At 40.0% G+C, this 24,326-nt stretch overlaps 1 protein-coding gene across 1 annotated transcript in view; it reads left to right on the top strand.

The window, feature by feature from the left end:
* agla (amylo-alpha-1, 6-glucosidase, 4-alpha-glucanotransferase a) overlaps positions 1–24,326 on the top strand; it is a 184,973-nt gene that overhangs the window by 134,393 nt on the left and 26,254 nt on the right. The window contains exons 23-28 of the mRNA XM_061928652.1: positions 2,123–2,256; positions 2,335–2,510; positions 17,084–17,186; positions 17,285–17,408; positions 24,038–24,139; positions 24,219–24,326. The exon at positions 24,219–24,326 is cut by the window's right edge and continues 4 nt beyond it. Coding sequence (XP_061784636.1) covers positions 2,123–2,256; positions 2,335–2,510; positions 17,084–17,186; positions 17,285–17,408; positions 24,038–24,139; positions 24,219–24,326 — 747 coding nt within the window. The remainder of the gene's footprint in view (positions 1–2,122; positions 2,257–2,334; positions 2,511–17,083; positions 17,187–17,284; positions 17,409–24,037; positions 24,140–24,218) is intronic.

The raw sequence follows: 24,326 nt of genomic DNA, 5'->3' as shown, positions 1-24,326 counted from the left end.
AAACACACACAAAACTGCCTGTAACTCCCAGTAAGAATGTCGTAGACACATGAAACAAAAACCTCTATGTAGGTCTCACTTAGACCTAGATTGCATACACTGACAACCCCCAGCAAAAATCAACAGGAAGTTTGTAATTCCCCCTTCAAAACAAAAGTTGTGTAAAAACAGTCACTTTTTTCCAAACATAATCTCCTTTGAGCGCGTTTGTTGTGTCGGCTTCAAATTAGCACAGGAGAGAGATTGAACCCTTCTTTTTTTTTTTTTCACAATATTTTTATTGAATTTGCAGACAGTACAGTATGATGGATCATGGCAACAGCAAGTTGAGGTATCTGCACATTTTACAATATGTAACATAGTAAACCCCACCCCTTACAATGCCCACCCACTTTAATTCCCAAGGTAATTGTCACTTAGTGCCCACAACAAATATAGACACACATGAATATATGCAAACTTAGCTTCAATCTAACAAATATATTAAAGATAAACAAAAGATAAATAAGGTAAAATAAATAAATACTATGTAAGATATGCAAAAAAATATATAACGTAAAAGTAAATAAACACAAGGAATGAGGGTCGGTGGCGGGGCTTCAGCGGTCAGCTCTGTCTAAGTTGCGTTACTCGAATCGCTTGGGGTGATGTCAAGCTTGTCCCTAACAAGGTCTAGGAGGGGGCCCCACGTTTTATGGAAAGGTGACACAGATGAGATTGAACCCTTCTGATTAAAAGTTGATGAAAGAGTTTTAATTTCTGCTCCGGTTTGGATTTTATGAGCCCTCAGAGTCGGTCCCATGCATCGCTGCTTGCAGCTTTAATTTTTTTTTTTTTTGTTATAATAAACCTTTATTTATAAACTGCAAAAATTACAAACAGCTGAGAAACAATAATCAAAATAAGTATGGTGCCAGTATGCTGGTTTTTTTTTCAATAAAATACTGGAAAGGATAGAAATGTAGTTTGTCTCTTTTGTCCGATTATTAATCGTTTAATTGAAGTAATAATCGACAGATTAATCGATTATCAAATTAGTTGTTAGTTGCAGCCCTCGTGCTAAGTCAGAACAGCACAACCCGACCATGTAAGGAGGTGTTTGTGCGTAGTGACTGGAAAACAACAGATGTATACCATAACTTGTAGGTTTGACGTTTAAGATAAACATGGACTCTCTCCGCCAGGATAGAGCTACAACTTTTGCATTCCGAAGTCTGGTTTTATTGCTCCTCCTTATGCATACTTGCCAACCTTGAGACCTCCGATTTCGGGAGGTGGGGGGTGGGGGCGTGGTCGGGGGTGGGGCAGGGCGTGGTTGGGGGCGTGGTTAAGAGGGGAGGAGTATATTGACAGCTAGAATCAAGTATTTCATATATATATATATATATATATATATATATATATATATATATATATATATATCTCTACATCCTGAAAATAAAAGTTGTTGATAAACAAGCAATTATTTTAATAATTAATATAGTCATTTTAAATGAATTATTATGATAATTTAAAATGAATTATTTCAAATATGTTTATTTTAATGTATAATTCTATTGCCTGGATGTAATAAGGAGTCAGAAAAAATACAAATAAAAATACAATTAATTTTGATGTGTTTAGCAAAATATAGTAAAAATTTATTTAGTTTTTTTTTTTTTTTAATTACTAAATATATTTATTTTTAGGTAAGATAAACATAATAATACAATTTATCTCTTGTCTGGATGATTTAGTTCTTGTCACCCTGTTGTCCTCCCATCGTGAAAAAAGGCTGTCCTCACTCAGGTCCGCATGGAGCTGGAGGGGGCGTGGCCTCCAGCTCCGGCGGAAAATCGGGAGATTTTCGGGAGAATATTTGTCCCGGGATGTTTTCGGGAGAGGCGCTGAATTTCGGGAGTCTCCCGGAAAATTCGGGAGGGTTGGCAAGTATGTCCTTATGAGAGGGCTAATTCCAGTTCACATGCGAATGTCCACCTAAGGCTCTTTCTCAACCATTCTTTACTCAAACCTGGTGGTTTGCGTTCTCCAAGTTGGATATAAACATATGTTGAACATAAAATGAGTCAATTAATTCACTTCAATTGAAAGACTGACCTTCATTTCCTTGTCATGTCTGCAGGTTGGCCAGTGGCTGGCCGCCATGTTTGCTTACCTGAAACACATCCCACGCTATCTCATCCCCTCCTACTTTGACGCCATCCTCGTGTCCACCTTCACCACCGCCCTGGATGCAACCTACAAACTCATGCCAAGGTACACGTCGGTCATGCCAGGTTTACGCCGCCAACGGCAATGAAGTCTTGACACGTCAAACCGTCGTTTTGTTGACAGTTTCATTCAGAGCGGCTCCAGCTTTGTGCGACACCTGGGTCTGGGCTCCCTTCAGATGTGCGGGGTCGGACGCTTCCCCGCCCTACCCCCTCTTTCGGTGGACATCGAGAATGTTCCGTATCGCATCAACCCGGTCACGGGCCAGAAGGAGCAATGCTGTGTCACTCTGGCTGCAGGTCGGCAAGAAACGCCGCGTTATTGTCTACAGTGGAGCCTCGATTCACGAGCGCCTCGACTCGCGTCCTTTGTGGTTTGCGAACGTTTACATGGCGCCAACTGCGCCTCTGTGTGCGTACTAGAGATGCGCGGATAGGCAATTATTTCATCCGCAACCGCATCACAAAAGTCGTCAACCATCCGCCATCAACCCGATCTAACATTTAATCAAAACCGCACCCGCCCGCCATCCGCCACCCGCCCGTTGTTATATATGTAATATAGACGATGCAAGGCATTAGTGAGGTTATAAAGCTTTTGCCTGTTAAAGAAAGGAGACTGATGCAGAGACATTCAATGCGTGCCACGCTGTCACGGCCCAGACGCACACCAGTGCGCAATCATCTGGGAGCCGCGCTGAGCGCACCTCCAAGCGCATGGAGGTGCGATGTCCCTCGCACCCGCGGCGGCTCCACCCGGGCTCGCGCCCGAGGCTTCAGCGCGCACCGCGGCGGCCATCCTACTCGTCGCGGCCTAGCCCTCGCGGCTCTCGCTGCCGGCGACGGCCGGGTATGGGCCCGACGCTCCAGCGCCATCCATTTTCAGGGCTAGTTGATTCGGCAGGTGGGTTGTTACACACTCCTTAGCGGGTTCCGACTTCCATGGCCACCGTCCTGCTGTCTATATCAACCCTGGGGTCTGATGAGCGTCGGCATCGGGCGCCTTAACCCGGCGTTCGGTTCATCCCGCAGCGCCAGTTCTGCTTACCAAAAGTGGCCCACTCGGCTCACCAGGGTGAGCCCCACCCCTTTCGTGAGCGCACTGCGCGCGGAGTGACCCCTGTTACGCGCCCCCGGCAACGGGGGTGGCGGGCAGGTAAGCTGCGCGGGCGGAGCGCGTGGAGTGACCCCTGTTACGAGCCCCCGGCCACGGGGGTGGCGGGCAGGTAAGCTGCTTACCTGCTGCACGTGACGCCGGCCGCGGCGAAGGCGGACGAGGCGGGGTGTCGGTGCGGTGGGCGCGGTGCGGTGCAGTGGGCGCGGTGGTGACCCTGGACGTGCGTCGGCCCTTCTCGCGGATCACCTCAGCTACGGCTCCCGGTGGGGCCCTCTCGGGGGAAGGGGCCTCGGTCCCGGACCCCGGCGAGGCGTCCCTTCTCCGCTGCGTAAAAGTGTCCATCTCTTTTTTTTCTTCTTCTTCTGTTGTGGCATATGCTGCAGGTGCCTGCTCGTTTTTCGTATGTGGGTAACAACATTTAACTATGTATATATATTTCCCAATTGGTTTAACTGCCACCCGCCTGAATCTATTTAAAATCTAATTTTTTTTTATTTCAACCGCCCGACCCGACCCGCGGATAAAATCTAATTTTTTTTTTTATTCAACTGCCCGACCCGCGGATAATCCGCGGACTCCGCGGTTGTGTCCGCAAACCGCGCATCTCTAGTGCGTACCATGTCTCGCCGTACAAACGCTTCATTTATTCTTTCATTCGTTCATTTTATGTGCTGCTGATATCACTTCCTGTAACTTCGGCCCCCAATATACATCGGCTCGGCCAATTTGAAGAGCTTTAAAGCTAGCGGCGCTTTTGACTGGTTTACTTCCACAATTGTCGCGGCTTGCGTCGGTCACAGTTGTGTCAGCCGGTCTTAGAGATCACTTTGTGTGATCAGAAACGCTTTAAAGGGGAACATTATCACAATTTCAGAAGGGTTAAAACCATTAAAAATCATTTTATTTTTCAAAGGTTTTTTCAAAATGTTACCCATCACGCAATATCCCTAAAAAAAGCTTCAAAGTGCCTGATTTTAACCATCGTTATATACACCCGTCCATTTTCCTGTGACGTCACATAGTGATGCCAACACAAACAAACATGGCGGAAAGAACAGCAAGATATAGCGACATTAGCTCGGATTCAGACTCGGATTTCAGCGGCTTAAGCGATTCAACAGATTACGCATGTATTGAAACGGATGGTTGTAGTGTGGAGGCAGGTAGCGAAAACGAAATTGAAGAAGAAACTGAAGCTACTGAGCCATATCGGTTTGAACCGTATGCAAGCGAAACCGACGAAAACGACACGACAGCCAGCGACACGGGAGAAAGCGAGGACGAATTCGGCGATCGCCTTCTAACCAACGATTGGTATGTGTTTGTTTGGCATTAAAGGAAACTAACAACTATGAACTAGGTTTACAGCATATGAAATACATTTGGCAACAACATGCACTTTGAGAGTGCAGACAGCCCAGTTTTCATCAATTAATATATTCTGTAGACATACCCTCATCCAATCGCAGATTTCTTTGACTTTATCGACTTTATATATATATATGTATATGTATATATATATGTATATATATATGTATATGTATATATATATGTATATGTATATATATATGTTTGTATATATATATATGTATATATATATATGTGTATGTATATATATGTGTGTGTGTGTACATACAGTATATATATGTATAAATAAATATATATATATATGTATATATATATATATATATATATATATATATATATATATATATATATATATATATATATATATATATATATATATATACGTGTATATATATGTGTGTATATATATAAATGTAAATATCCATCCATCCATTTTCTACCGCTTATTCCTTTTGGGGTCACGGGGGGCGCTGGAGCCTATCTCAGCTACAATCGGGCAGAAGGCGGGGTACACCCTGGACAAGTTGCCACCTCATCGCAGGGCCAACACAGATAGACAGACAACATTCACACTCACATCCACACACTAGGGCCAATTTAGTGTTGCCAATCAACCTATCCCCCAGGTGCATATATATATATACACACACATATACATATATATATACATGTAAATATATATATGTATATATATATATATATGTGTATATATATGTGTGTATATATGTGTGTATATATATATATATATATATATATGTGTGTTTATATATATATATATATATGTATATGTGTGTGTATATATATATATGTGTATATATGTATATATATACATATATATATATATATATGTGTGTATATATATATTTGTATATATTATATATATGTATATATATGTGTGTTTATATATATATATATATGTTATATATATATATATATAGTGTGTTTTTTTATATATATATATGTATATGTGTATATATATTTATACGTGTATATATATGTGTATATATATATATATATATAAGTGTGTATATATATTTGTATATATATATATATGTGTATGTGTATATATATATATGTGTGTGTATATATATTTGTATATATTATATATATATATATATATATATATATATATATATATATATATATATATATATATATATATATATATGTGTGTGTGTGTATATATATATTTGTATATATTATATATGTGTATATATATATATATATATACACAGTATGTGTGTTTATATATATATATATATATATATATATATATATATATATATACACATTATAGTGTCTTCAAAGTGTACAGTTTTTTACTAAAATGGGGACTTTTGTCGAGGCCTAGAACCAATTATTTGTGTTTACGTTGATTTATATGAAGAATTCTGCTTCACTATACAAACGCGTCGGTTGGCGAACCATGTTGAAAAGCCGATTGAGTTCGTAGATCGAGGTTCCACTTGTTAAGCCATTCCCAAAGAACACTTCAAATACCGTATTGACTCGAATAAAAGAATGTTTTTCTAGGGAAAAAAATTGGAAAAGGCATGTCTTTGAGGTCTTGAGATGCATACTTAAACGTCTCAGCAAGTGAGAGCTTTTCTTCAAGTGAACTGGAGAGATGCCAGCTGAGACAAGTTGACACAGAAGGACTTTTGTTGCTAAATTCATCCGAGTGGTGATAAAAGTAGCAATCTTCAATGAAATCTTTTTCAGACATAAGATGAGACAGAGTGGAAGAGAGAAGGCACACCTAGGAACTAATGCCTCAAAATGTACACATGGTGAATATGTGACTGAAATCAACATCCTCTTAAAGGGGCTGTTTGCAACATTTACACGTTCCAAGGTGTTTAACACAGTCTATCCCATAATGACAAAATGACATACGTGCGCAACTCATGTTAGCAATTGACGGCAAATTGGATAGCTAGCGTTAGCTGTCATTGAATGTACATTCTATCATAACAACAGCATGACTGCAAATTGTTCGTCGCTTCTCTTGGACCAGGGGTCGGCAACCCGCGGCTCTAGAGCCGCATGTGGCTCTTTAGCGCCGCCCTAGTGGCTCTCTGGAGCTTTTTCAAAAATGTATGAAAAATGGAAAAAGATGAAGGGGAAAAAAATCTATTTTTTGTTTTAATATGGTTTCTGTAGGAGGACAAACATGACACAAACCTCCCTAATTGTTACAAAGCACACTGTTTATATTAAACATGCTTCACTGATTCCAGTATTTGGCGAGCGCCGTTTTGTCCTACTAATTTTGGCGGTCCTTGAACCCACCGTAGTTTGTTTACATGTATAACTTTCTCAAACTTTCTAGGACGTGTTTTATGCCACTTCTTTTTCTGTCTCATTTTGTCCACCAAACTTTTAAGGTTGTGCATGAAAGGTGAGTTTTGTTGATGTTATTGACTTGTGTGGAGTGCTAATCAGACATATTTGGTCACTGCATGACTGCAAGCTAATCGATGCTAACATGCTATTTAGGCTAGCTATATGTACATATTGCATCATAATGCCTCATTTGTAGCTATATTTGAGGTCATTTAGTTTCCTTTAAGTCCTCTTAATTCAATTTATATCTCATGACACACTATCTGTATGTAAAATGGCTTTTAATTTTTTGCAGCTCCAGACAGATTTGTTTTTGTATTTTTGGTCCAATATGGCTCTTTCAACATTTTGGGTTGCCGACCCCTGTCTTGGACTGTTCAAACATTCGGTACATAAACTTTGTAATTGTGCAAAATATGGTTCTGTTAAACCACTATAAGCTCGCTAATGATGTTCTTGTTGTACAAACCCCGTTTCCATATGAGTTGGGAAATTGTGTTAGATGTAAATATAAACGGAATACAATGATTTGCAAATCCTTTTCAACCCATATTCAATTGAATGCACTACAAAGACAACATATTTGATGTTCAAACTCATAAACTTTATTTTTTTTGTTGCAAATAATCATTAACTTTAGAATTTGATGCCAGCAACACGTGCCAAAGTAGTTGGGAAAGGGCATGTTCACCACTGTGTTACATGGCCTTTTCTTTTAACAACACTCAATAAACGATTGGGAACTGAGGAAACTAATTGTTGAAGCTTTGAAAGTGGAATTCTTTCCAGTCCGTATTTTACGCTTCATAATGCGCCACACATTTTCGATGGGAGACAGGTCTGGACTGCAGGCGGGACCAGGAAAGTACCCACACTCTTTTTTTGCGAAGCCACGCTGTCGTAACACGTGCTGAATGTGGCTTGGTATTGTCTTGCTGAAAAAGACGGCGCTTAGATGGCAGCATATGTTGTTCCAAAACCTGTATGTACCTTTCAGCATTAATGGTGCCTTCACAGATGTGTAAGTTACCCATGCCTTGGGCACTAATGCACCCCCATACCATCACACATGCTGGCTTTTCAACTTTTCGTCGTGGATGGTTCGATTCCCCTTTGGTCCGGATGACACGATGTCGAATATTTCCAAAAACAATTTGAAATGTGGACTCGTCAGACCACAGAACACTTTTCCACTTTGCATGAGTCCATCTTAGATGATCTCGGGCCGAGAGAAGCCGGCGGCGTTTCTGGGTGTTGTTGATAAATGGCTTTCGCTTTGCATAGTAGAGCTTTAACTTGCACTTACAGATGTAGCGACCAACTGTATTTAGTGACAGTGGTTTTCTGAAGTGTTCCTGAGCCCATGTGGTGATATCCTTTAGAGATTGATGTCGGTTTTTGATACAGTGCCGTCTGAGGGATCGAAGTCACGGTCATTCAATGTTGGTTTCCGGCCATGCCGCTTACGTGGAGTGATTTCTCCACATTCTCTGAACCTTTTGATGATATTATGGACCGTAGATGTTGAAATCCCTAAATTCCTTGCAATATCACTTTGAAAAACGTTGTTCTTAAACTGTTTGACTATTTGCTCACGCAGTTGTGGACAAAGGGGTGTACCTCGCCCCATCCTTTCTTGTGAAAGACTGAGCATTTTTTGGGAAGCTGTTTTTATACCCAATCATGGCACCCACCTGTTCCCAATTAGCCTGCACACCTGTGGGATGTTCCAAATAAGTGTTTGATGAGCATTCCTCAACTTTATCAGTATTTATTGCCACCTTTCCCAACTTCTTTTGTCACGTGTTGCTGGCATCAAATTCTAAAGTTAATGATTATTTGCGAAAAAAACAAAAAGTTAATCAGTTTGAACATCAAATATGTTGTCTTTCAACTGAATATGGGTTGAAAATGATTTGCAAATCATTGTAAAAAAAACTGAAATCTAAGTAAGATGAAATATCTCAAATAAGGGTGATATTTGCTTATTTTCTGTCTGATAAGATAATTCTTCTCACTCAGCAGATTTTATGTTAGAGTGTTTTACTTGTTTTAAGTGTTTTGGTCCTAAATGATCTCAGTAAGATATTACAGCTTGTTGCTGAGATTCAATGAGCTATATTGAGTAAAACATGCTTGAAACTAGAATATCAAGTGTTGCAAAGCTGTGTCATCAACACTCACAAGTATAAAACTACTTCTTTTAAAGTAATCATTTCTTATTTCAAGCATGAAAAAAAAAATCATGACTTTGACACAATTGTGTCTCATAATTAAAACAGATGACAGCCAAATGGACTTTGCTGTTTTATTTTCAATGAAACAATAGAAAACACATACTCATATAGTAGTGCAGTAACTTGCCACAGTACAGTAAACTGACAGTTAATATTTAAACATTTAACATGTGACATTTCTAACAATTTTGAACAGAAATAGTTCATGCACATTCAGGTAAATTCTTCAAAATTACAATTAAAAAAATTTTGGCCGGCGTTCCGGGCTGTACTTGGCGCGATGATGTCATGTTGTCGATGGAAAAATGCATTTTTAGACCATATGATTTGCCTGAGCGGCTAGGAGACCCCGAGAGTAACAAGCGGTTGCCTTGTTGCCTTTCCATTAAGAACAATAAATTAGTTTTTAGTATAAGTTTGCTGGTTTCAAGAAATGTAATGCCGAGATTATTATGTCAAGATAATGGCACTAGCATTTATTTAATTTAAGAATATTTTTCAACATATTGAGCAAAAAAGGTCTCTTTTTTTTTTTTTTTTTCTACCAAGAAAAGTGCACTTGTTATTAGTGAGAATATACTTATTTTAAGATATTTTTGGGTTCATTGAAGTTAGCTAATTTTACTTGTTTTGGAAAGTCTTGACAAGCCAAATTTTCTTGTTCTATTGGCAGATAATTTTGCTTAGTTCAAGTAAAATACCCCTCATTTTTGTATTTTTAGGGACCGCAATGTCCCTTTGGGACAGAGGACCCTATTGTATTTCGTGCGTTTTATTATTATTATTATTCCGCCGCCTCTTTGAGCTCTAATTCGACCCCTTTAACATGCTTCAAAACTCACCAAATTTGACACACACATCAGAACTGGCAAAAATTGCCATCTAATAAAAAAACCAAACCCCAAAACTCAAAATTGCGCTCTAGCGCCCCCTAGGAAAACACAGACAAAACTGCTTGTAACTTCCGGTAGGAATGTCATAGAGACATGAAACAAAAACCTCTATGTAGGTCCTTCAGCAAAAATCAACAGGAAGTTGGCAATTCCCCCTTCAAAACCAAATTTTAGAAAAACAGTCACTTTTGCCTCTTTGACCTGTAATTTGACCCCCTTAACATGCTTCAAAACTCACCAAAGTGGACAAACACATCAGGACTGGCAAAAATTGCGATCTAATAAAAAAACAAACAAAACAAAAAAAAAACTCAAAATTGCGCTCTAGCGCCCCCAAGGAAGAAAACACAGACACAACTGCTTCTAGGAGGAAAACTCAGACAAAACTTCCAGTAGGAATGTCTTAGAGACATGAAACATATGTTTCATGTCTCTAATTTGACCCCCTGAGCTCTAATTTGACCCCCTTAACATGCTTCAGAACTCACCATATTTGACACACACATCAGGACTGGCGGAAATTGCCATCTAATAAAAAAAAACCAAACCCCAAAACTCAAAATTGCGCTCTAGCGCCCCCTAGGAAAAAACACAGACAAAACTGCTTGTAACTTCCGGTAGGAATGTCGTAGAGACATGAAACAAAAACCTCTATGTAGGTCCTTCAGCAAAAATCAACAGGAAGTTGGCAATTCCCCCTTCAAAACCAAATTTTAGAAAAACAGTCACTTTTGCCTCTTTGACCTGTAATTTGACCCCCTTAACATGCTTCAAAACTCACCAAAGTGGACACACACATCAGGACTGGCAAAAATTGCGATCTAATAAAAAAAAACAAAAAAAAAAAAAAAAACTCAAAATTGCGCTCTAGCGCCCCCAAGGAAGAAAACACAGACACAACTGCTTCTAGGAGGAAAACTCAGACAAAACTTCCAGTAGGAATGTCTTAGAGACATGAAACATATGTTTCATGTCTCTAATTTGACCCCCTGAGCTCTAATTTGACCCCCTTAACATGCTTCAGAACTCACCATATTTGACACACACATCAGGACTGGCGGAAATTGCCATCTAATAAAAAAAAACCAAACCCCAAAACTCAAAATTGCGCTCTAGCGCCCCCTAGGAAAACACAGACAAAACTGCTTGTAACTTCCGGTAGGAATGTCATAGAGACATGAAACAAAAACCTCTATGTAGGTCCTTCAGCAAAAATCAACAGGAAGTTGGCAATTCCCCCTTCAAAACCAAATTTTAGAAAAACAGTCACTTTTGCCTCTTTGACCTGTAATTTGACCCCTTTAACATGCTTCAAAAATCACCAAAGTGGACACACACATCAGGACTGGCAAAAATTGCGATCTAATAAAAAAACAACAACCCCAAAACTCAAAATTGCGCTCTAGCGCCCCCTAGGAAGAAAACACAGACACAACTGCTCCTAGGAGGAAAACTCAGACAAAAACTTCCAGTAGGAATGTCTTAGAGACATGAAACAAAAACCTCTATGTAGGTCTCACTTAGATCTACATTTCATATATTGACAACCCCCAGCAAAAATCAACAGGAAGTTTGCAATTCCCCCTTCAAAACAGTACTCAGTACTTGAGGAGTTTTTTCACAACATACTTTTTACTTTTACTCAAGTAAATATTTGGGTGACTACTCCTTACTTTGAGTAATAAATCTCTAAAGTAACAGTACTCTTACTTGAGTACAATTTCTGGCTACTCTACCCACCTCTGCTCACGACCGACTTTTGCCGCATAAATGAGGCAAAAGTGGAATGAAGGCGGGCTTTGCTTAAACGCCTTTTTAGGGACCGCAATGTCTATTTGGGACAGAGGACCCTATTGAAATTGTAAGGTTTATTCTTTATTATTATTCTTTATGAGCTGTAATTTGACCCCCTTAACATGCTTCAAAACTCACCAAAGTGGACACACACATCAGGACTGGCGAAAATTGCCATCTAATAAAAAAACCAAACCCCAAAACTCAAAATTGCGCTCTAGCGCCCCCTAGGACAAAACACAGACAAAACTGCTTGTAACTTCCGGTAGGAATGTCTTAGAGACATGAAACAAAAACCTCTATGTAGGTCTCACTTAGACCTAGATTTCACACATTGACATCCTTTAGCAAAAATCAACAGGAAGTTGGCAATTCCCCCTTCAAAACAACATTCTAGTAAAAACAGTCACTTTTGCCTCTTTGACCTGTAATTTGACCCCCTTAACATGCTTCAAAACTCACCAAACTGGACACACACATCAGGACTGGCAAAAATTGCCATCTAACAGACAAACATTAAATAATTTATAAACGACTGCATTATATATATATATATATATATATATATATATATATATATATATATATATCAAAACAATATCGGTATCGGATCGGAAGTGCAAAAACCTGGATCGGGACATCCCTATTTCATACATTGGCATCTTTCAGCAAAAATCAACAGGACGTTGGCAATTCCCCCCCCTACTAAAAACAGTCACTTTTGCCACTTTGAGCTGTAATTTGACCCCCTTAACATGCTTCAAAACTCACCAAACTGGACACACACATCAGGACTGGCAAAAATTGCGATCTAATAAAAACAACCCAACCCCAAAACTCAAAATTGCGCTCTAGCGCCCCCTAGGACGAAAACACAGACAAAACTGCTCCTAGGAAGAAAACTCAGACAAAACTGCCTGTAACTTCCAGTAGGAAAGTCTTAGAGACATGAAACAAAAACCTCTATGTAGGTCTCACTTAGACCTACATTTCATATATTGACAACTCCCAGCAAAAACCAACAGGAAGTTTGCAATTCCCCCTTCAAAACAAAAGTTTTGTAAAAACCGGTCACTTTTTTTTCAAACATTATCTCCTCTGAGCGCCTTTGTCGTGTCGGCTTCAAACTAGCACAGGAGAGAGATTGAACCCTTCTGATTAAAAGTTGACCAAAGAGTTTTAATTACTGCTCTGGTTTGGATTTTATGTGCCGTCAAAGTCGGTCCCGTCCATCGCTGCTTGCAGCTTTATTTGGGACAACAACTTGACAAAAGTATTGGGACACTTATGACTACCACTGGACAAAAGTATTGGGACACTTATGACTACAACTTGACAAAAGTATTGGGACACTAAGGACGAAAATTGGACATAAGTATTGGGACACTTGGGAATAAAACTGGACAAAAGTATTGGGACACCTACTCTGGACAGAAGTATTGGGACACTTAGGACTACAACTTGACAAAAGTATTGGGACACTTATGACTACCACTGGACAAAAGTATTGGGACACTTATGACTACAACTTGACAAAAGTATTGGGACACTAAGGACGAAAATTGGACATAAGTATTGGGACACTTGGGAATAAAACTGGACAAAAGTATTGGGACACCTACTCTGGACAGAAGTATTGGGACACTTAGGACTACAACTTGACAAAAGTATTGGGACACTTATGACTACCACTGGACAAAAGTATTGGGACACTTATGACTACAACTTGACAAAAGTATTGGGACACTAAGGACGAAAATTGGACATAAGTATTGGGACACTTAGGAATAAAACTGGACAAAAGTATAGGGACACCTACTCTGGACAGAAGTATTGGGACACTTAGGACTACAACTTGACAAAAGTATTGGGACACTTATGACTACCACTGGACAAAAGTATTGGGACACTTATGACTACAACTTGACAAAAGTATTGGGACACTAAGGACGAAAATTGGACATAAGTATTGGGACACTTAGGAATAAAACTGGACAAAAGTATTGGGACACCTACTCTGGACAGAAGTATTGGGACACTTAGGACTACAACTTGACAAAAGTATTGGGACACTTATGACTACCATTGGACAAAAGTATTGGGACACTTATGACTACAACTTGACAAAAGTATTGGGACACTAAGGACGAAAATTGGACATAAGTATTGGGGCACTTAGGAATAAAACTGGACAAAAGTATTGGGACACCTACTCTGGACAGAAGTATTGGGACATTTAGGACTACAACTTGACAAAAGTATTGGGACACTTATGACTACCACTGGACAAAAGTATTGGGACACTTATGACTACAACTTGACAAAAGTATTGGGACACTAAGGACGAAAATTGGACATAAGTATTGGGACACTTAGGAATAAAACTGGACAAAAGTATTGGGACACCTACTCTGGACAGAAGTATTGGGACACTTAGGACTACAACTTGACAAAAGTATTGGGACACTTATGACTACCACTGGACAAAAGTATTGGGACACTTATGACTACAACTTGACAAAGGTATTGGGACACTAAGGACGAAAATTGGACATAAGTATTGGGACACTTAGGAATAAAACTGGACAAAAGTATTGGGACTGTTAGGACTAAAACTTGACAAAAGTATTGGGACACCTACACTGGACAAAAGTATTGGGACACTTTGGACTACAACTTGACAAAAGTATTGGGACACTTAGGACTAGTTTTTCTTGTTTTTGAACACTGACTTTTTGGGACACCTACTCTGGACAGAAGTATTGGGACACTTAGGACTACAACTTGACAAAAGTATTGGGACACTTAGGACAAAAACTTGACAAAAGTATTGGGACACCTACACTGGACAAAAGTATTGGGACACTTTGGACTACAACTTGACAAAAGTATTGGGACACTTAGGACTAGTTTTTCTTGTTTTTGAACACTGACTTTTTGGGACACCTACTCTGGACAGAAGTATTGGGACACTTAGGACTACAACTTGACAAAAGTATTGGGACGCTTATGACTACCACTGGACAAAAGTATTGGGACACTTATGACTACAACTTGACAAAAGTATTGGGACACTAAGGACGAAAATTGGACATAAGTATTGGGACACTTAGGAATAAAACTGGACAAAAGTATTGGGACTGTTAGGACTAACACTTGACAAAAGTATTGGGACACCTACACTGGACAAAAGTATTGGGACACTTTGGACTACAACTTGACAAAAGTATTGGGACACTTAGGACTAGTTTTTCTTGTTTTTGAACACTGACTTTTTGGGACACCTACTCTGGACAGAAGTATTGGGACACTTAGGACTACAACTTGACGAAAGTATTGGGACACTTAGGACTAAAACTTGACAAAAGTATTGGGACACCTACACTGGACAAAAGTATTGGGACACTTTGGACTACAACTTGACAAAAGTATTGGGACACTTAGGACTAGTTTTTCTTGTTTTTGAACACTGACTTTTTGGGACACCTACTCTGGACAGAAGTATTGGGACACTTAGGACTACAACTTGACAAAAGTATTGGGACACTTAGGACAAAAACTTGACAAAAGTATTGGGACACCTACACTGGACAAAAGTATTGGGACACTTTGGACTACAACTTGACAAAAGTATTGGGACACTTAGGACTAGTTTTTCTTGTTTTTGAACACTGACTTTTTGAGACACCTACTCTGGACAGAAGTTTTGGGACACTTAGGACTACAACTTGACAAAAGTATTGGGACACTTAGGACTACAACTTGACAAAAGTATTGGGACACCTACACTGGACAAAAGTATTGGGACACTTTGGACTACAACTTGACAAAAGTATTGGGACACTTATGACTACAACTTGACAAAGGTATTGGGACACTAAGGATGAAAATTGGACATAAGTATTGGGACACTTAGGAATAAAACTGGACAAAAGTATTGGGACTGTTAGGACTAAAACTTGACAAAAGTATTGGGACACCTACACTGGACAAAAGTATTGGGACACTTTGGACTACAACTTGACAAAAGTATTGGGACACTTAGGACTAGTTTTTCTTGTTTTTGAACACTGACTTTTTGGGACACCTACTCTGGACAGAAGTATTGGGACACTTAGGACTACAACTTGACAAAAGTATTGGGACGCTTATGACTACCACTGGACAAAAGTATTGGGACACTTATGACTACAACTTGACAAAAGTATTGGGACACTAAGGACGAAAATTGGACATAAGTATTGGGACACTTAGGAATAAAACTGGACAAAAGTATTGGGACTGTTAGGACTAACACTTGACAAAAGTATTGGGACACCTACACTGGACAAAAGTATTGGGACACTTTGGACTACAACTTGACAAAAGTATTGGGACACTTAGGACTAGTTTTTCTTGTTTTTGAACACTGACTTTTTGGGACACCTACTCTGGACAGAAGTATTGGGACACTTAGGACTACAACTTGACAAAAGTAATGGGACACTTAGGACTAAAACTTGTCAAAAGTATTGGGACACCTACACTGGACAAAAGTATTGGGACACTTTGGACTACAACTTGACAAAAGTATTGGGACACTTAGGACTAGTTTTTCTTGTTTTTGAACACTGACTTTTTGCAGTGTACATAAATGATGTGTGGTCAAAGGTATCGCAGCCTCCTGGACACAACTCGGGTCTCTGCTTGGACCTGCTCTTTTTACCTCAGGACCCACATCATACCCTGCAGGCCAAAGTTAGGGCCAGATTGGGGTCTCTGGGCCGCAACAAAGCACAGGTTTTGCCAAACACGGTCTGATGGAAGATGACCACCAGACTCCCCCTGTTTGATTATGGCGATGTCATCTATAAAATGGCCTCTCCACCATTAAGGCATCCATTGTGATTGATATAAACTGATACGACTGTTAGGGATAACATATCTCATAATAATTGGCCTTCAGGACTCAACACTCCCTCAAACTTTTTACTCTCTTTTATTTACCACTCATTGTATTACTATTTACCAGGGATTTCACTGCTACTGAAAACGTTATCCTCTTATATTCGGGTCAATACTTTAATTTTAAAGAAAAATCTACCTTGTATTGCTTCTGATTCCATTCTAATGTCTCAGGTCTCCCTCATTTCTCCACGGGAATCTTCCGCTGCTGGGGCCGAGACACTTTCATCTCTCTCCGAGGACTGATGCTGCTCACCGGGAGACACGCGGAAGCCCGGTAAGAGTCCTAGTGACAGCGATTGATTGATTTTCTGATCAAATACAGTTTTTCAACAGCATTAAAAAAAAAGCCATTCTTCTCGTACCGTCCCTTAGGAACATCATTTTGGCATTCGCAGGGACGTTACGTCACGGTTTGATTCCGAACCTTTTAGGCGAAGGCCGCTGTGCCAGATACAACTGCCGTGATGCTGTGTGGTGGTGGCTCCAGTGCCTCCAGGTAGGAGAAAACTGCTGTTTTTGTGGGGAAACCAGTACAATGATCTTATCAAACATACAGTGGGGCAAAAAAGTATTTAGTCAGCCACCAATTGTACAAGTTCTCCCACTTAAAATGATCACATAGGTCTGTAATTTTCATCATAGATGCACTTCAACTGTGAGAGACAGAATGTGAAAAAAAAATCCAGAAATTCACATTGTAGGATTTTTAAAGAATTTATTTGTAAATTATGGTGGAAAATAAGTATTTGGTCAATAACAAAAATTGAACTCAATACTTTGTAATACAACCTTTGTTGGCAATAACAGAGGTCAAACGATTACTATAGGTCTTTACCAGGTTTGCACACACAGTAGCTGGTATTTTGGCCCATTCCTCCATGCAGATCTTCTGGAGAGCAGTGATGTTTTGGGGCTGTCGCCGAGCAACACGGACTTTCAACTCCCTCCACAGATTTTCTATGGGGTTGAGGTCTGGAGACTGGCTAGGCCACTCCAGGACTTTCAAATGCTTCTTACGGAGCCACTCCTTCGTTGCCCGGGCGGTGTGTTTGGGATCATTGTCATGCTGGAAGACCCAGCCACGTTTCATCTTCAAAGCTCTCACTGATGGAAGGAGGTTTTGGCTCAAAATCTCACGACACATGGCCCTATTCATTCTTTCCTTAACACGGATCAGTCGGCCTGTCCCCTTAGCAGAAAAACAGCCCCAAAGCATGATATTTCCACCCCCATGCTTCACAGTAGGTATGGTGTTCTTGGGATGCAACTCAGTATTCTTCTTCTTCCAAACACGACGAGTTGAGTTTATACCAAAAAGTTCTATTTTGGTTTCATCTGACCACATGACATTCTCCCAATCCTCTGCTGTATCATCCATGTGCTCTCTGGCAAACTTCAGACGGGCCTGGACATGCACTGGCTTAAGCAGGGGGACACGTCTGGCACTGCAGGATTTGATTCTCTGTCGGCGTAGTGTGTTACTGATGGTAACCTTTGTTACTTTGGTCCCAGCTCTCTGCAGTTCATTCACCAGGTCCCTCCGTGTGGTTCTGGGATTTTTGCTCACCGTTCTCATGATGATTTTGACCCCACGGGATGAGATCTTGCGTGGAGCCCCAGATCGAGGGAGATTATCAGTGGTCTTGTATGTCTTCCATTTTCTGATAATTGCTCCCACAGTTGATTTTTTTCACACCAAGCTGCTTGCCTATTGTAGATTCACTCTTCACAGTCTGGAGCAGGTCTACATTTCTTTTCCTGGTGTCCTTCGACAGCTCTTTGGTCTTGGTCATAGTGGAGTTTGGAGTCTGACTGAGGCTGTGGACAGGTGTCTTTTATACAGATAATGAGTTCAAACAGGTCCCATTAATAAAGGTAACAAGTGGAGGACAGAAGAGCTTCTTAAAGAAGAAGCTACAGGTCTTTGAGAGCCAGAGATCTTCCTTGTTTGAAGTGACCAAATACTTATTTTCCACCATAATTTACTTCACTTTAACTTGACCTTTAAAGCACTTTTTGGCTTCTTATTAAATAACTTTTGTAACCTATTTTTATGGGCTTTCCTATTTGTGTGTCAAGGCTTGGTAAAAAGGATAGGACTCAGATGCAGAGTAGGGAACTTAGACAGGCTTTTATTTTGACAGCTTCCTTTTCACCTCCAAAGTCAAGGATTACAACATCTATTTATCCAAAAACTAACCGGCAAAAAAGGTTCCAAAAAATAGGAACAACCAAAATTCGCTCCGAACGGAGGAAAAACACAAAAGCAAAGACGAACTATAATTAATATATGCTATAAAATGTATAAACAAAAAAAAACGCTCCAACAGGAGGAAGAAACAACAACTATGAAAAATTCTATACTATCTAATCTAATAAAGTATTAACAAAAATTGTCACTCAAAAATGTGAGGAAAGAATGAAAAATAACTGGAAACTTACCACTTCGGCTGAATAAACTAAATAACAAAAAATCGCTCTGCTGAGGAGGAAGAAAGGAAAACTCAAAATAGCAACGAAGGGATTCAGAATCAAAGAACATAAGCACAAGACGAGGCAAGGCAAGACAAGGCACGGAAGCTAGAGAGCACGAATAAACGAAACAATCTGGCACAGAACAAAGGAAGGAGTGGGCTTATAAGACACATGAGGGTAATAGGGAACAGGTGGAAACAATTAGGGAATCGGGATGACGTCAGACTGATGACACAAAAGGAAGGGCAAGTGACCTGAAACGAGAGGAGAGTTACTTTTCAAACTAAAACATGCACATCACAAGACAGAAAAAACCAAGACAAGACATCCCTCGCCGCGGTGTGACATTGTGATGTTAAGTTCCTGTTATGCGCTGTTATACAGTATATGCCTTGAGCTCTTATTTTGAAGGCGCCAAGAGCGGAAGTGATGACATGTTGTAGTGGAGCGGAGGTTGAGTTGAGTTGAGTTTGAGTTTATTTCGAACATGCAAGCATACAACATGATACATCACAATTTCCAGTTTCTCTTTTCAACATGTTCGAAAAGGAGTAGGAAGAAGCAGAGCTTATTTAATCCTACCCCTTTTCTTTTACTTTGAAAGAAGGTAAATAAAGTGGTCCTCGTGTAAACTGGAGCCTCCGTGTTTGTTATTTTGTAGTTCCATACAGTATAGGCGACATTAATAAACCCTCGGTTACACTTTTTTAAATAGATTCAATCTTGCACGTGGAAAGTTTAAGTGAGTGCTTTAGTTGCGGCGCATGGACTTCATTTATAAGTAAAGGTAAGACCATAATAACGTTTTTTTTTATTAAATGTGCTTTTTTGTGTGCTACAGTTTGTATGTGTAAAGTTAAAGTTAAGTTAAAGTACCAATGATTGTCACACACACACTAGGTGTAATGAAATTTGTACTCTGCATTTGACCCATCCCCTTGTTCACCCCCTGGGAGGTGAGGGGAGCAGTGGGCAGCAGCGGCACCGCGCCTGGGAATCATTTTTGGTGATTTAACCCCCAATTCCAACCCTTGATGCTGAGTGCCAAGCAGGGAAAAATGCTGGTATTTTTGTCCGGAGCGGAGGTGTCGTGGGGAGGATTTGATGTGTTAATAATTTCACACATAAGTGAAGTGAAGTGAATTATATTTATATAGCGCTTTTTCTCTAGTGACTCAAAGTGCTTTACAATGTGAAACCCAATATCTAAGTTACATTTAAACCAGTGTGGGTGGCACTGGGAGCAGGTGGGTAAAGTGTCTTGCCCAAGGACACAACGGCAGTGACTAGGATGGCGGAAGTGGGGATCGAACCTGGAACCCTCAAGTTTCTGGCACGGCCACTCTACCAACCGAGCTATAAGTCGCTCCGCCGGCCAAACTATGAGAAAAACTGCGACTTATAGTCCGAAAAAACTCGTCCAAAAGATGGCGCCATAGCACCAACAATAACACACCAGATTAGTCCTTTGCTTGGGTTTAAGGAAAACTATTGAGCACAAAACATTATGGCTGTTAGCGGGGAAAAAAAACAAAACATAAAATAGCCGCTCCGTCTGATAAGCCGCAGGGTTGAAAATCTAGGAAAAAAGTAGCGGCTTATAAGTCTGGAATTTACGGTGCATACATGGAACCTTGAGGAACACCACTTATACAAACCCCGTTTCCATATGAGTTGGGAAATTGTGTTAGATGTAAATATAAACGGAATACAATGATTTGCAAATAATTTCCAACCCATATTCAGTTGAATATGCTACAAAGACAACATATTTGATGTTCAAACTGATAAACTTTTTTTTTTGTGTGCAAATAATCATTAACTTTAGAATTTGATGCCAGCAACACGTGACAAAGAAGTTGGGAAAGGTGGCAATAAATACTGATAAAGTTGAGGAATGCTCATCAAACACTTATTTGCAACATCCCACAGGTGTGCAGGCTAATTGAGAACAGGTGGGTGCCATGATTGGGTATAAAAACAGCTTCCCAAAAAATGCTCAGTCTTTCACAAGAAAGGATGGGGCGAGGTACACCCCTTTGTCCACAACTGCGTGAGCAAATAGTCAAACAGTTTAAGAACAACGTTTCTCAAAGTGCAATTGCAAGAAATTTAGGGATTTCAACATCTACGGTCCATAATATCATCAAAAGGTTCAGAGAATGTGGAGAAATCACTCCACGTAAGCGGCATGGCCGGAAACCAACATTGAATTACCGTGACCTTCGATCCCTCAGACGGCACTGTATCAAAAACCGACATCAATCTCTAAAGGATATCACCACATGGGCTCAGGAACACTTCAGAAAACCACTGTCACTAAATACAGTTTGTCGCTACATCTGTAAGTGCAAGTTAAAGCTCTACTATGCAAAGCGAAAGCCATTTATCAACAACACCCAGAAACGCCGCCGGCTTCTCTGGGCCCGAGATCATCTAAGATGAACTGATGCAAAGTGGAAAAGTGTTCTGCGGTCTGACGAGTCCACATTTCAAATTGCTTTTGGAAATATTTGACATCGTGTCCTCCAGACCAAAGGGGAAGCGAACCATCCACGACGAAAAGTTCAAAAGCCAGCATCTGTGATGGTATGGGGGTGCATTAGTGCCCAAGGCATGGGTAACTTACACATCTGTGAAGGCACCATTAATGCTGAAAGGTACATACAGGTTTTGGAACAACATATGCTGCCATCTAAGCACCGTCTTTTTCATGGGCGCCCCTGCTTATTTCATACTTGCCAACGTTGAGACCTCCAATTTCGGGGGGTAGTGGGGTTGGGGGGGGGGGGGGGGGGGGGCGGGGGCGTGGTTAAGAGGGGAGGAGTATATTGACAGCTAGAATTCACCAAGTCAAGTATTTCATATATATATATATATATATATATATATACATCCTGAAAATATGCAAACAAAACTGTGTTTAGATAATTGATACTTCAAACTTGCATAAATAAATATTAAGGAATATAACATAACTTGGCTTCTGAGAGCTTCAAAATGTAATGAATAAAATGCTAAAGTTGTTGATAAACAAGCAATTATTTTAATAATTAAATATGGTCATTTTAAATGAATTATTATGATTATTTAAACTTAATTATTTCAAATATGTTTATTTTAATGTATAATTCTATGGCTGAGTGTAATAAGGAGTCAGAAAAAATACAAATAAAAATATAATTAATTTTGATGTTTTTAGCTAAATATAGTAAAACATTTTTTATTTATTTTTTATTAATATACATATATTTATTTTTAGGTAAGATAAACATAATAATACAATTTATCTGTAGTCTGGATGATTTAGTTCTTGTCACCCTGTTGTCCTCCCGTCATGAAAAAAGGCTGTCCTCACTCAGGTCCGCATGGAGCTGGAGGGGGCGTGGCCTCCAGCTCCGGCTGAAAATCGGGAGATTTTCGGGAGAACATTTGTGCCGGGAGGTTTTCGGGAGAGGCGCTGAATTTCGGGAGTCTCCCGGAAAATTCGGGAGGGTTGGCAAGTATGGGCATGGGTAACTTACACATCTGTGAAGGCACCATTAATGCTGAAAGGTACATACAGGTTTTGGAACAACATATGCTGCCATCTAAGCGCCGTCTTGCTTATTTCAGCAAGACAAATGCCAAGCCACATTCAGCACGTGTTCTAAACTTACCTTTACTTATAAATGAAGTCCGTGCGCCGCAACTAAAACCCTCACTTCAACTTTCCACGTGCAAGATTGAATCTATTTAAAAAAGTGTAACCGAGGGTTTATAAATGTCGCCGATACTGTATGAAACTACAAAATAACAAACACGGAGGCTCCAGTTTACACGAGGACCACCTTCTTTCAAAGTAAAAGAAAAGGGGTAGGATTAAATAAGCTCTGCTTCTTCCTACTCCTTTTCGAACATGTTGAAAAGAGAAACTGGAAATTGTGATGTATCATGTTGTATGCTTGCATGTTCGAAATAAACTCAAACTCAACTCAACTCAACTCAACAGCGTGGCTTCGTAAAAAAAAAGAGTGCGGGTACTTTCCTGGGTCCGCCTGCAGTCCAGACCTGTCTCCCATCGAAAATGTGTGGCGCATTATGAAGCGTAAAATACGACAGCGGAGACCCCCGGACTGTTGAACAACTGAAGCTCTACATAAAACAAGAATGGGAAAGAATTCCACTTTCAAAGCTTCAACAATTAATTTCCTCAGTTTGCATAGTTTATTGAGTGTTGTTAAAAGAAAAGGCCATGTAACACAGTGGTGAACATGCCCTTTCCCAACTACTTTGGCACGTGTTGCAGCCACGAAATTCTAAGTTAAAAAATTAAGTTTATGAGTTTGAACATCAAATATGTTGTCTTTGTAGTGCATTCAATTGAATATGGGTTGAAAAGGATTTGCAAATCATTATATTTCATTTATATTTACATCTAACACAATTTCCCAACTCATATGGAAACGGGGTTTGTAGTTATACTTATAGTTTTGGAGCTTACGATGTTAATGCCTATGTGTTTCCACTTGTCCAAGCTTCTCTATACAACAGTGTTTTTAGCAATTTGCTGCAAAAATGTTTGTTTTGAGCTGAACTCTGGGTTTTTATTGGTCCATATCTATGAATAGCCCTAATTTTTTACCATAATGGCCTTTTGCTTCTATTCAGGATTACGTGAGCCACGTCCCCGAAGGACAGCGCATTCTCCAGTGTCCTGTCACGCGCATGTACCCGACTGACGACAGCGAGCCCTGTAAACCGGGAGAAGTGGTACGCATCCTTCCTGCCTCCCAACATTACTTGTCATTAGTTGTCATCCTGCTGAATGAAGCTTGTGTTTGGTGTGCAGGAGCAGCCTCTGTATGATGTGGTTCAAGAGATCCTGCAGCGCCACCTCCAAGGGATTTCTTTCAGAGAGCGAAATGCTGGCCCCAAGATAGATATGAACATGAGAGAT

Source organism: Nerophis lumbriciformis, linkage group LG33 (genome assembly GCF_033978685.3).
Source record: "Nerophis lumbriciformis linkage group LG33, RoL_Nlum_v2.1, whole genome shotgun sequence".
NCBI classification, from domain to species: domain Eukaryota; kingdom Metazoa; phylum Chordata; class Actinopteri; order Syngnathiformes; family Syngnathidae; genus Nerophis; species Nerophis lumbriciformis.
This window is presented reverse-complemented; position numbering and strand designations above follow the sequence as displayed.